At 38.4% G+C, this 14097-nt stretch overlaps 1 protein-coding gene across 2 annotated transcripts in view; it reads right to left on the minus strand.

Moving 5' to 3' along the window:
- LOC145781006 (protein DOP1A-like) overlaps nucleotides 1-14097 on the minus strand; it is a 69915-nt gene that overhangs the window by 1580 nt on the left and 54238 nt on the right. The window contains exons 11-22 of one of the 2 annotated variants that reach the window (XM_082592708.1): nucleotides 7857-8144; nucleotides 6807-6984; nucleotides 6439-6611; nucleotides 6094-6203; nucleotides 5561-5772; nucleotides 5245-5312; nucleotides 4631-4780; nucleotides 2894-2977; nucleotides 1227-1408; nucleotides 786-867; nucleotides 492-701; nucleotides 38-215 (exon numbers count right to left, since the gene is read on the minus strand). In XM_082592708.1, coding sequence (XP_082448834.1) covers nucleotides 38-215; nucleotides 492-701; nucleotides 786-867; nucleotides 1227-1408; nucleotides 2894-2977; nucleotides 4631-4780; nucleotides 5245-5312; nucleotides 5561-5772; nucleotides 6094-6203; nucleotides 6439-6611; nucleotides 6807-6984; nucleotides 7857-8144 — 1915 coding nt within the window. Of the gene's footprint in view, nucleotides 1-37; nucleotides 216-491; nucleotides 702-785; nucleotides 868-1226; nucleotides 1409-2893; nucleotides 2978-4630; nucleotides 4781-5244; nucleotides 5313-5560; nucleotides 5773-6093; nucleotides 6204-6438; nucleotides 6615-6806; nucleotides 6985-7856; nucleotides 8145-14097 lie in introns of both variants that reach the window. The other variant, XM_082592707.1, reaches the window with a different exon arrangement.

The following is a 14097-nucleotide window of genomic DNA, read 5'->3' on the forward strand; positions in this document are numbered from 1 at the left end:
CATAGCATTACTGTATACACTGACGTGTCAAACTCACTTTCTGTGACGCTGGAATGTACAACCGCTGCTTTGCTCTGGTGCATACTCAGCATTGTGCTAGGAGAGACTATTGTGTTGAAGAAAGCTTGCAATTGGAACAGTGACGACATGCGACGTCTCTTCAACAGAGGGCGCGCAGGAGCAACATCCAAGGCATCGAATCTTCCATTGGGTGCCTGATACAAAATAAACGCAGTCGTAAAGTTTAGAAATTAAATTGAGAGCAATTACATGCAAGGCTTGTAAAAAGCACAAAGATTGATAATTTGATATTTTATTTTTCTAGTGCTTCTTCAGTTGGCCTATATCGTTGTGAAAACTAGAAAAAGTCCAATAGTATCTTGCTGTAAAATAACTTCAGAAATCAACCTTTCAGCGATTTAAGTTCAGAAATCAAGCCAAATATAAATTTCTATGACTATTTTCAGTTTGACTCGTCCAACTGCTCCCACCTTGTCCGCAAGAAGTCTCTTGATACGAACACAGTGAGGCACAAACATGTTAGACGAGCTCGATTCGCTTTCTTCGATCTCTTGCTCTGCATCGTTTCCACTCACGTCCGGCGCAGACGTGGCTCGGGATGACGGCGTGATAACGTCATTGGTCGAGTATGCGTCATCAGTGACTTCACCAGGCTCCCCCACAAAGGACCAACGAAACATCTAAAAGATGTAAAAAAAATTTTTTTTTAAAGTAACATCAGCAAAACTATTTACAAATCAGCGAAGCAACAACAAACCCTTTACCTTGAAGTGAGTGAGTTGACTTGGTTGAAGCAACAAGGTCAGGTCCAACAACTTGCATGCGGACAAATACATGGCCAGCCATCTGAAACACAACCAATTGTCTGTTCAAACGATTTGGGATCGTATCTATGCCATGTAAGGTTAATTTTGAGCCTTTCCTGCTGGTTTCAAGAATTCCGACAAAGGGTTGTGATGAAGGAAATGGTTATCAATTGTTTATTTCTGGCTTGATTATTGCATCAGAATACATCAAAATTTTTGAATGTATCAATTCCAAGCAAAACGTTTTGTGACAAAAATCAACATTATTTCGACGAATTTGAAGTGAAAAATTAAGTTCACTCAACTACGAGTTGCTTTTACACAGTAGATATGAACTTTAACATGCTGAATTAACGTAAAACCAACGCATAAATTTAAATTAGTTTCAACCAATCATACTTTTGTTGATTGTTAATGGAAGAGGGAGATGCCGCTGAATTAAAAATAATTCCGACGCCGCTAGTGGGCGTGCCGGCATTAGATTTATTCGGCTTGGGCGATGCGCCTGATTCATTATCGACAACGGTCTTTTCAAGATCGTAATGCAACAGTTCTTGCTCCATTTGTCCCATGACTTGCACCTGTAAAACAGTGCAAAGTGAAATCCTTGTTTAAAGATACTCTAATACAGCACATAACAGCAAAATACAATGAAGTATATTACTTTTATTATTGAAAGACAAACACATTGGTTTTACCTCCTTTGTCGATGGCTACCATAGATTTTACTTTATTTCTTTTAAAGCATATCATTTTGGGTTTCAAATACACTGCCTTGTTCGACAAAAAGATTTTTTGGAAGATTTTGGACGTCTAGAAATCAATTTATTTTCAAAGCCTAATCACGGTTTCCGAAGCTCGTGATTAAATTCACTTTAATTCTCCTGATTAACGTAATCAAGCAGCTCGGATTGCGCGTAACCACAGTCAGCCTAACATCACGTTTTCCGGCATCCGGGATGTTTAAGGCGACTTCTCAAGAAAGAACTGACATTAGTTTGCAGCGAACCGGTGTTTTAATGTCTACGTATAACTTTGTTACGTCAATTTACGGTAAAGCAATGGGAACCGGGTTATGTAATACAAGTTGATTTTACTTCAAACATCCGGGGCTTAACTAGGTACGGGGTACGAGGGGAATTGTGACGTAGGTACACTGTTGCCACGGTAACAAAACAAACTGACTGCAAGGGAGAAAGACAAGTTGAGCAAAGCCTTGTTGATGGTTGCGTGTGATAATAGTTTTGCAATTGTAATGTAGTTAGTCAAATGAGACACGTTAAGTGAAAACATCAGATAAGAGTGAGACAAGGTATTTTTAAAACTGTGATTCAGTTTTAAAAATCGACATTGGCTTTCTTGCAAGCGTTATTTATTTACAATTTTGGTGATGTAATCGCATGAAGTGTTTTTCTATTGTTTAAAAATAAAACACATTGAATTGAAGTGATTTTCTCTCTCGTCTGTAACTAAGCTTTTCAATAATAATTAACATTCTATGGTGGTTCATCATATCAAACGTGATGGAAAAACTCCCTCCTGGGAAACTGGCGCCGGAGAGTAAAACTGACTGTATCTTCACTGGACGTATAATGACGCATTGGTCAAAACGCGCCTTTGGAGAGTTTATCAGAAGAGCCCGTGGGCTAATGACGACGCATTTCTCACATAATCCTTCAAGCGTACACAATTATGAAATGATTGAATTTTTTGTTTGACAGAAGCTGGATGACACTAGAATCCTTCTTGGAAAGCGACGTGGGGCACGTGCTGGAACGGCACGTACCCAGCCACGGTAGATAAAACATTGAAAAAAAGATCAAAACCGAATTGCTCGTGGAAGAGATAACGAAATACCCATTTAATGGGTTTGAGGAACTATTTTGGTGTTTCGTCTTACTCCAAATGATAAAATATACAAAAGCAATGAGCTCAGAACATCAGTAATTACCATGTTGTAAAAATAGAATTCAAAACAAAAAAACGATATGCTGCGGTACGCAAATGCAATGTTTGCTGCTGCTAAACAAACACAACCGCGCAACTTGAATTGCCAAATAACTCACGAGCTCCGTGATAATGGATGGCCAGAGGGAGGTTAGGTGGTTCGGGGAGACTCTCAGGAGCAACACACGAAAACATAGAAACACCTGCACAAAAAATTCACAAATTTTAACTGGTGAAGTTACATTTAATCAACGTCTGCAGACGTCCGTATTAAGCACTGATTTGTTGGTCGAGTTTGATTCGAAACCCAACGTCTGTGGAATCGGAGCTATAAGGAAGCTGTGTGTTCATTTGCGCCATTTTTGTAGTCTGCGATACGTTGATCATACACCCGGCTAAGCTGGTTGTTGATAAACATCGCTTACCTCTACCCAGGGTGTAATAAATTAGGTGGGCATAATTGCTGCAGGAAAGGCGGCCGAGAGAAAGGAAAACGGCTACCCTACTCTCCTTAGTGCCGAAGGCCTAGTGTGATGAGCAGTTGAGCACCTTATTTTCCCATTCTCCAAAGCTCAGAACTGAGTATGGGCTTACCTTTACGTTGATCATGCATAATAACCAAGCATGAAAAATCATAATTAAGTTTGAAATCAAGAAAATTAAAACTGAACAAAATCAGCGGAAAAATGAAGTCCTGGTTCCACAAAGATTTGTGAACTACTGCTAGAACAGACCTAAAACGTTGATGTTAGAATATTATTATGGTGCTAGCAGAGAGCAGTAGCTCGGGTACCTACAATGCTCGATAAACATAAGTTCAAACCGACGCAAAAAAATAAAAGTTTCAAAAGTCACGCTGTGCAAAACGTGTTTCAATTCTCTACATTCTTTGCCAAATAAGTAAAAACTTTTGCGTTGTCGATTAAATTTATTTCTTATCAGCTTGAAACAGAAATATGCGAGCACACCTTACGCCTACAGAAGCAGATCCTTCGTTGCGACAAAAAAGAGGCTATTCTCATTATACGAGACAACACAAAAACCCATACAAAAACCAGACGGAAAACGAAACAGCAAATATAGCTCTCTAACGCTACTACTGCATAACCGTATATAGTGCAAGGAGTGTTAGTTGCGTTGTGGCTTAAAGCGATGTGCGTGGTACAATGAACAACTTCACGCACATGGGAAAAATAGCAACGCGTTCAATGAAGACCTGATTAATTCCTTTTATACACCATCTCGGTGGCTTATTGGTGGAGTGCCCGTCTCGAAATCGGTAGACATGGGTTCGACACCCTGTCGGCGTCGGGTCATACCGAGGACTTTTTAAAAATCGTACTAAATTTCATTCCTGCTTGGAACTCAACATAGGAAGAGATTTAGGACAACTGTATGTTGCCTGAACCTCTACTCTACAGAAACTGCATTGAGATTTTTTGTCAAAGGAAATACATATCTTCTTTTTGTGATGAAGACTATGAGCGTCAATGTTCAGGCTGCATAGCCGAGTGGTGAGAGCCCCGGAAAGGCAATCGAAAGGACGTCGGTTCGACACCGCTCAAGAGCATGCGGCTGTGTCTCTGGCAGGACACTTAATGGCATGCCTGAAGGTGGACACGAAGATTGGCTTCCTTGCCTTCCCGCCCACTTAATCTAAATCTTCAACCACCGGGTGTAAGCCTGGATACGATACACATAATCTTCAGGCACATAACTTTGGTGTGTAGATTATTTTTTCAAATGTAATCCATTCAAATAACTAACGCAAAACCAAGCTACAAATTATATCAAGTGAGAGATACCATTTGCACTAGATAAAGACAAAGTGATCGTTTTCGTAGCAACTAAAATACCTGTTCTTGAACTACTGGGACTTGGTGAAGCCGCAAGCTTTCTGACATTCGTTCTTGTATTTCTGGCAAATGCCTTTGGTATTGGTTCAATCCACTGCTGAAGATCACAAAAGCTAATCGCTTGAGCAACATCGCTCGCTGCTCGAGTTCCTACAAAAATAGGTTAGGACGTTACTATTACAACAAAATTACGTCTCAAGAACGAAAACAGCTCCATTCGGATAAAAATAAATTTCGGAGGAAAGTCAAAGGTGAATTGACAGACGCTAAGCGTGCGCAGTTGAGCAACGCACATCAAGAATTCTTCTTGTATAACGGCACCCAGTAGATGATATATGTTACAGGCAACAACTCTTCAACAAGCGGAAAGTTACAATGTTACAATCTCTGACCAGGTCTGCGTCAGTGGTTCAAAGCCTTTGCAAGCGTGTGAACTGTCAGGTTAAACTCCCTCAGATGCTTTCTCAAACCGAGGCTAAATAGAACCTCAATCAATCAAACTGTTCACAGCCAATACTGAGTAAACCGGAGATCTTAAAATATAGATTCTTTCACAATTTAACAATGCGATCGAGAATGTTAAAAAATGGAAGTTTAGCAAACGGCAGCAGTACCTGCTCTTTGTTTGAAAAGATATTGAGTGAAGTCCCGGTGGCGGCATTTCTTGTAAGTCCGATGCGAACTAAAAGAAACAAAAAAAAAAAAATACGGATAGAAACGAGAAGAATTTCGATAGAAGAAAATTCTTAAATGTTTTAAGATAAACAGGTAAATGAGTCGAGGAAGATTAATTCAGATAATTAAAAATTTAATAGAAAGTCGTATATCTCGGAAAAACCGAAGCCAAGACTTATAATCACGAAAGTAAACATTGGCTTTCACCACGCTATGTCTTAAAGAGCTTTTCTCGTAAAACAATCTTCTATCTACCCATCAAGTCTTTAAACGTAGTCGAGTCATGTGTCATGAGATGGTCTACGATGTTTCGCCATTCACTGACGCTCTCCATCGGCATTTGGAAGAAGTCAGATGCGAGGAAGAGCTCAAACGCATCCCTCTTCCACGCCCTCCTGGTCTGTTGATAGCCACTGATGCTTGAGAGGAAGCAGACAGCAGCTTTGTAGCTCGGGACGCTTTTCAGGCTGAAAAGAAATGAGAAACTGATTTCTGTACGAAAAATCAACGTCAGTATATCAAACTTAAAGGCAATTTGCAACGATTCGGTGCCTAATCACCAACAAAATGAATAAACGAAGAAGTGAAAATGTTTAAACAAACAGAGATACGGCGCACCAAAAATTTCGAAGCTTTAGCATTGCTGAACTTAATAAAAAATTACATGTGCTTGTTTAAGACAACATGCCTTGTTTTCATGATGTAAACATAGCAACTCCTGAGGCTGTATTGCCGTTCGCATGTTGATAGCAAAACATGAAAGGTCTTTAATTTTTCACCAAAGTTACCTGTGATTACGTAGGTAAGGGGTAACATTCGTCATCACTGGGGTAAGAACAGGCACACTTTTATCTTTTTCTTCACTCCCGTATATAACGTCCAATAGATTTGCTAATACCTGAAAAATATGAAATTTTTCAAGCAAAACTGTAACCGAAGTTATGATCAAATACAAAAATGATATTCAAGAGCTTGAAAGCTGCAAATCATACGAAAGCAATTGAAGCTCAACAAAACATGTTTCAAAGTTAAAAACTGCTAAGAAATTATTCAATGAGTGAGTTGCATTACACGTTGATCATTGATCAATAGTATGGAATACAATCATAAAAAGATAAAGCTTTGCTAATTACCTGAGAAAGTACATTGAGAGCTTGGACACTGCTGTTATAGTGCTGGTTGAAGGTCTGTGGTAACACAGCGGCAGGCAATGGGAGGCTGTCAGGGGGGTCATTCTTTGACGGCAACACTGGGTCGGAAGCCACGGATTTGATCTGAACTTGATCTCTGTCCTTGGAATGATGATCTACTGTAGTCAAAACAACCACGTTGAAACTTCACTATAAATCAACGTTTAACTGATTACGGTTAAATACTATATCTATACGATTGAACAAGAGACGTTAAATCGTATAAATAGAGGTAGATTTAGTTAGAAATCACAGTTTACGATTCTTTACGTCTAGCTGATGAAAAAACAACGTTGTTGCTCAACGCTTACCTAAACCTTCCAAGCTTGAACCACCCTCGGGAACGTGGTGCTTGTGGTGCGTAAAAGCAGCAGCAGTGGGTTGAGGGCCGGGGAGAACCAAAGGGGCACGCCTTGCCAGCCAGCCCCCATGCTCGAGAGAGCGGTCAACGATGGTGTTGCACGCTTCAATGCATTTCACACAAATTTCCTGCAAAGAACAGTCCTTTCACAACGAGAACAACTACATTTCACAAAAACACTTGTCACCAGAGAAGAACAAGTGAACGTGTGCAGGCCGCCTCTGGTGGTAAATAGGTTGGTTGGTAGTCAAAGTGCTGTCATTTGATCACTAGATGGTTAACCACGCAAGATCACAGTAAACCATAGACTATTTTACTTCTCATACATTACTAGGGCCAGGGAATTCCATAAAGGTACTCATTGAACTCAGGGATTGAACTTCATACGTACATGGTTAAAACGGCAAATTTGTTTGAGTAATATGCGAACATTAATTGAGTGATTGAATGTCTTGGTCAAAAAATAACTGATTTTCTGGAAAAAGGTCCCGTGATTAAACGTTATCTAACTCAATTCACGAAATGGCGCGCATTCATTAAAAACTATTTTCACATAGCTAGTGCGCATCGCGTCATCACTGTTGACCTTCGTGAAAATCACAAACTAATCACGTGATCATGAAGTATGAATTTTGCAGGCGACACAAAGTTTAGATAAACACGTAAGCATATCTGGCAAAAATGTAGTGGCAAAGTTCAGTACAAAGGGTTTGAATCTCAATAAAATTGTGCAACGGTTGATACAGTAAAGGTCTTGATGTATTTTCTCAATTGGCAGGTAGCGAGAGACCCATCAAATATTGAAGTAGATTTTCGTTAATTTACATTTTTTTACATCGATCCGACGTCTGGTAACGTTATGAAGATCAAAACATCATATTTTCATTGATTGCAAAAAGCTTGAAAAAATGCCTTCTCGGAATGACTGCCAAAGCATCGCAATCACTGAATGCTTGATGTATTTTGATAACTAACGGCACATTAATAGAAAATTACACACCTGCAAATCTTTTTGATCTTTCTTATCGTCGAAAGGCGGCACCCGTTTCACATACTCCGCAACTATGAGCAACAACAAGAAATAGCTGCGAGCAGTCAAAACACGCTTTCCGGTCGAGGAAGGATTCGAACCTGAAGATGAAGAGTTGGAGTTGGATGCGGTCGGCGTTCCAACAGGGCCAAAGGCAATGCATTCTCGTAACAGTGACAAGAGGCTTGACCATGACTCTCGCAATGCACCAGCTGTCTGACGCTGAAGGAAGTGGAGGGAAAAGTCGATGAGGTATTCCTGTAATGCGAATGTTAAAATATTAAATTTTTGCACGAAAAAGCTTTTACGCCTGATATGAAAGAAGTTGGCCGCGTGAAAGGAACAGTCAACGTTTTTTTACCGTTAGGTGGAGCAAAGTCAGCAAATTCTCAGACAACTGATCATTTGAAACGACGAATAGAGTTAGAGCATTGGTTTGAACACCAGGCGTGCGACTCTTTTTGCAAGTTTTGTAAGCCAATAACACACATAGTTTGATGGTGACCACGTAGCGCACAAAATGGTGTCGTCGTCAAACTTGAACACTGAACAATCCTGTTCAGATTTTGTCGATAATTCCCCACTCGGTGGCAGCAGAACCGAATCATAATTTTTGGAAATCTATTTTGAATCAGGGTTTCATTCGTTACTACACATGGTGACGGTTTTATGTTTAAGTTCGAATCTCAACCATTGGTGACTATTGAAGCAAACAAAAACGATTGTTTGATGGGGGTGCGTACAAAAAGCCCTTTTCTTCCTGCAGTAAAATAAATGGCTGAAAATATCATTTCTACTTGCCATGCAATACTGCCTGACCGCAATGCCGCTATATTACTTGTAGATTCTGAATTAAACCATAACAATATCGGCACTTCAATCAAGTTTAAACAAAAAATTGCGACATAGAAAATCTCTAAAACCCACATACAATCGTCCGATGGGTCAACTGGCCGATTGAGTAGCGCACGTTTTAGTGGTTGCAATGACTTGAGAATCCACGACGTGTTCTTGGTAACGGCTTAGAAAATCTTAAAGACAATTTTTTTTATACTTGTCTTTTCTAAAGTATACCGAGATCACCAAGATATCGCATAGCTCCAGCAAAACAAATGAAAAACACAATGTTGGTGACGATGTGAAATCTTCAGGTCGTAAATACTTCGTCAATGAACACCACCCGCCAATAAAATAAACCAAAATGTGAAAAGTTAAGAAATGACATTGCCATCACTTTGCATCGCTGATGTATAATGAATATCGTCACTTTTACATTGTAATTTTTACAACGTCTGCAGACGTTAAATCAATGTAAAAATGACAAATTTTGCTTTCTGGACAGTTTCTGCAGTTTTGTCTCCATATTAAGATGAAGAAACAACCGATCAGCCACTCACTGTACTTAGCAATGTCCAAAGATTAAATGGTGACTAAATGTGTTGTTGGTAGAAAACGAGACATAAGTGGAAACAAGCGTCAAGAGTTATGCAACAGTGTTTTAGAGAGTAGCGACATATATGACATCTTCGCAGACACAAAAACAGCGGGCTTAACCGGTACTTGAACTTTGAATTAGAACTTATTTGGCAGTTTTAATTGGCAGCAACAACACGTTTTATGATTAAAATTCAAAATAACAATTTTTTTTTGTGGAATTTCAAATAAGATTAGAGTAATGTAATGGCATTGTGTTATCCGGACTGTACAACGATGCAATTAAAGTAATCGAATAACCCGATGCCCATACTTTTGTTGCACGGCTTAAGGTTGAAAAGCACATGTTTGTGATCATCTTCAAAGATAATCCTTGAAATATTGAAAACAGAAATTCAATTTAGACTGGCGACATAGGTGCAATCATCTTGCTCTAGATTTAGGAGTATTGAAACAATTGCAGACATTCCGATTGTTTGCCAAAACGGGTCAACATTAGGTCACCGAGCTTTGAGAATGACATATAGGAAATTGGAGCAATTCTTCACAGAGGCTTATCCCAGAACAAGCTTTAGCAAAATAAGTTTGTTCATGTAGGTTAGCAATGGATAAGTTATCCAGCAAAGACATTCCAAAACCAAACCAAAAGACACGTCAAAAGAGCGTGTCAAAATCAAAATTCCACTTGCAGATGACCTTAACAAACCAATCACCGCCCAACAGGCTGACTGACGCCATCATCGCATGAGCAGCAGAAAAATGAAGTGAAACAATGCTTTCTGGTGCCGTCTAACAATAACACCAGATCACAATGCGATAGCAGCAAGTATCGACCAGTGTTTTTGCATCAATTCAACGTCTGCAGACGTTGAGTCATTGTAAGAAAAAGCTGGATTGCTGGCTGGGGTTGGTACAAGCAGACACGATTTAAAGTTTTGTGCCTGCTCGAAAGATTGGGGCTTTGCGTCGAAATCCCTTGTTTTATCAAAGACAAATTAGGAGCTAAAATAAGATTTGAGATTTTTTCGAAGATGCTTAAATTTGTTTCTTTCAGAAAAAGTTTTATCTAAATGGAATCGTTTTGACAGAGCAGTCATTTGCAAAGCGTCTAACCCTTTAAGCTAAAAAAAATTATCAACAAAAATTTAATGAAAAAACACCGTGCTCACTTTAAGCAATATATATTTTTCTTTAAAAAACTATAAAATATCTAAAAAAAATATTATGAAAATAACAGTAAAAAACAAGAGAAAAAGCAAATTATTGTTATCATGGAGTGCTGCAAATGTTTCTAACTCCCCGTTTACATAATGCTAGCGACAAATGTTATTTATGAAATGTATTATGCAAGACACAAAAAGATCAAATTTCACATTCAAAAGTTTATTTCGATTTCTCACAGCTGTGTCAATGCGGCAGGCATTATGACGTCAGCATGGCGTCAGCGGAAGTGTGTTTATGCTTGATGGAGAGTTTATGAAACAAAATCGTAACAACGAAAAAAGATGGTAATTCATATTCCAACTCATAACTGGCTTTTGCTAAGCCAAAACAAAACTTGCAAAGTCATGACATTCTTTGCAGAGATGCAAAACTCAAGGCACAGAAACTAAACATCAACTAAACTTTTTTTTCTTATGATCTGCCCATAGCTGAAACCATGGCGAGCTTTGGTTGAAACTGAACTGTCAAGGTTAAACCAGGCCAAGGGTGATAAACAAACTTGACGTTTAACAAATTATCAACGTTATGAAAGATCAAATGCTCTTCAAAAAACAAGGCAGTATTATCCATTGATGTCCACGAGTTTCCTTTGATAGAATGCATCATGCTTGCAAAGGCAGAGAATGCGTTTGCTTATTAATAGATTATCAGCAACGGGATTTGTAAACTGTCCTTTTGAAATCGGATGAACAGCGTTTTAAATACAAAGTATTCGACTGCACGGAGAGCTAACATCAAGCCAGCAAATCCGTTCTTTACATTGATTCGACGTTTGCAGACGTGGAAAAAAAACGATTTGCTGACTAGGCAAAAGTTTTCAGGTATTGTTAGTAGAATTTCGAAAACGGATAAGCCACGCAGACGAAAATCATAATCAGCAGAAACAAACTTTCAACTCATTCAATTCCAGCTTAAGCATACAAAGAATGACAGCGCGTAACAAAAACAAGATCATTTCGAGTTCACAATTTGTTCGTTTTTTTCACACAAAAATAACAAACACAGATAAGATTATTATTCTGCATTGATTCCACGTAGTGAAATCTGGTTGGCCAATGCGAGGGTATTAAAAAATGTATTAATTAAACTATTGCTATGTTTCAGCGCTTTGTCCGTTTATGAATGTTAAATCATAACTTTTCAAATATTCTGAACATCGATTTGTTTTGAGAGTTTGAAAATCTAAAATATTGCAGCTAACAAAAAAAGTCTTTGCCCAAAGCTACAAAAAGTTTTGAAAAGCTCCACTTGTAGTAAACTTGGTTTAAAACATCACCTTGCATAAGGTCAATATGAAGATTTAACACACTAAATTAATCCATCAAAAACATAAGATTTAACCCAGCCGAAAATAACTGGCCTTTTTAAATTGATGTAGCGTCTACATTCTTTAAGAGGAAGAAAAGCATATGATTATATGTGGTGGGTGCGATTTGAGTTGTTTGAAAAAGAATTTGGAAATAATTCGTGTAATCACGGCCATGGTGTAATTGCACAATTTTCAGTCTTGGTTTGATTTGCTTAGACTTTAGATTCCACGGGAAAAATTTCACTCCGAACCTGTTTTGTTTTCACAAAGTAAAATTTGAAAATTCCTCTCGAACAGCCCCTGAATGGGATGCGACCATAACTACATTGTTGCTAAAAGTTTACACACATCACAAAATGTTGTGATTTCCAATCCATCCGTTTCAATTTTTCTTCAGTTTCGAAGATGTATCTTAGTCAAAAAGGAAACAACAATGTCCAGATATTTCAACAAAGCAATTTTTGGAATGAAAGTATCCTCATCAACTTTCTCAGCCACTGTATCTACTGTACCTTCATACGTGATCGAAACACATTGGAACACCGTTAAAATTGTGGTTGAAATTGGCTAAGTTTTGAGAAAAGTTCAATTCATGTATTGTCGCGAAGATATCCAACCACACCGTCACGAGGGTAATTTTTGCACAGATAAAGAGCAAGATGCCACCACAATCATGATATTCTCTAAGTCTAACAAGTCCTTGCTCATGCCCAGACAGCAAAATCCACCATTTTTACTGTCTGGGTTGTATCTGTGTAAACCCATATGTACACAGGTCGTCGGACCACTCGGCTTGCGACAACCCAGCAAGTGGTTCAACTCAGCAATTACATTTCAGCTGCTGCCAAGTCAGCAAATGAGATTTGCGTGCTCACGTCGGACTTGCTTGGTCATCGCTTGTCAAACTCATTTTTCTGACTTGTGACATGCCAAGTTTCGACTTGCTAAGTTATTACTTTCTCGGTTTCATTATTTATTTACCAACTTCAGCCACTTGCTAAAATGTTGCTAGCTCAGTTGTCGCTTGCTCAGTTCACAACTGCTGACTTGTAGGAAACTAAAGTACTACACACGCAGTGTGAGTTGATTAGGAAAGAATCCAGGATTAAAGACATCTACATCTGTACATCGAATGGTCTTCGATACATATCATGGCAAAGCTTTCCACGAAATTTGCACCCCAACTATAAATGAGGAAAGTTTCCAATCAAAGAAAGTTTTTCATCGGAGCATTATTGCTTGGAGGAATTTTTCTTACATTCGCTTTGTATATATCGTCCAAGAAAGCCGATGAAACGTCAGCGTTATATGTGCCACACAAGGATGCAGAGACGGATTTCAAACATGCAACTGAATGCATTTGCACTAAGGCAACACATTGGGTATACACGAGATTCAACTAAAAGTCACATATAAGAACATAACTAAACAGTAAATGCTATTAATACTACAAAACGTGCCCAATGCCAACCAAAAAAGCCATAGCAAATTACACCAATATTTTCTAAAAAGCTCTACAGCCTGTTTCATCCTTACTTAGGATCATCAGAAGTTCCTTATTCAAACAGAATCAAAATAAAAAATCAAATAGAATTCAAATTTCTAACAAAGACATTCTGATGATCCCAAATAAGGGTAAAAAAGAGGCTGTGGAGGTTTTTAGAGAATTGTAACTGAATTTGATGTAAGAACATAACTACAAAAAGTACACATCATTCAGCAATCCACAAGAATGGATTTAATTCCATTTCCAACTAACTCTACTCAGAAGTATTTGAAGAGTAAAGTATTCGAGCTAAAACGATGAAAATATGCATGGGCAAGATAAAATTTTTCAATAAAATTCGCTTCACCACATCAAGAGAATGGGTTGAGTCAAGTTGAGTGCTGCTGATGGCAATGCAAAAGCTGACAGCTGTGTCATGCAGGAGATATTAATCTATCCACTTTGACAACCTATATAAACTATAGGGTGTTCACAAATATAGTTTTATTTGGGCGAAATGCAATTCTTCAGAAAAAAAAACAATTTTTTTGCAATCAGTAAGAAAGCCAGAAATTACAGTCGCACCCAGTTAATATCATTTATTCTAAAGCTGCACATGCAATGATTACAATTACTTTTTCAATACATTTAATTATGATTATGTTAACAATGCAGTAACTTACGATTACATGAAAAATGAAACCGATTACGATTATATTTTTAATGCCCACAACCAATCAATTTACTTCGTATCTAGT

Source organism: Aplidium turbinatum, chromosome 12, assembly GCF_918807975.1.
Source record: "Aplidium turbinatum chromosome 12, kaAplTurb1.1, whole genome shotgun sequence".
NCBI classification, from domain to species: Eukaryota; Metazoa; Chordata; class Ascidiacea; order Aplousobranchia; family Polyclinidae; genus Aplidium; species Aplidium turbinatum.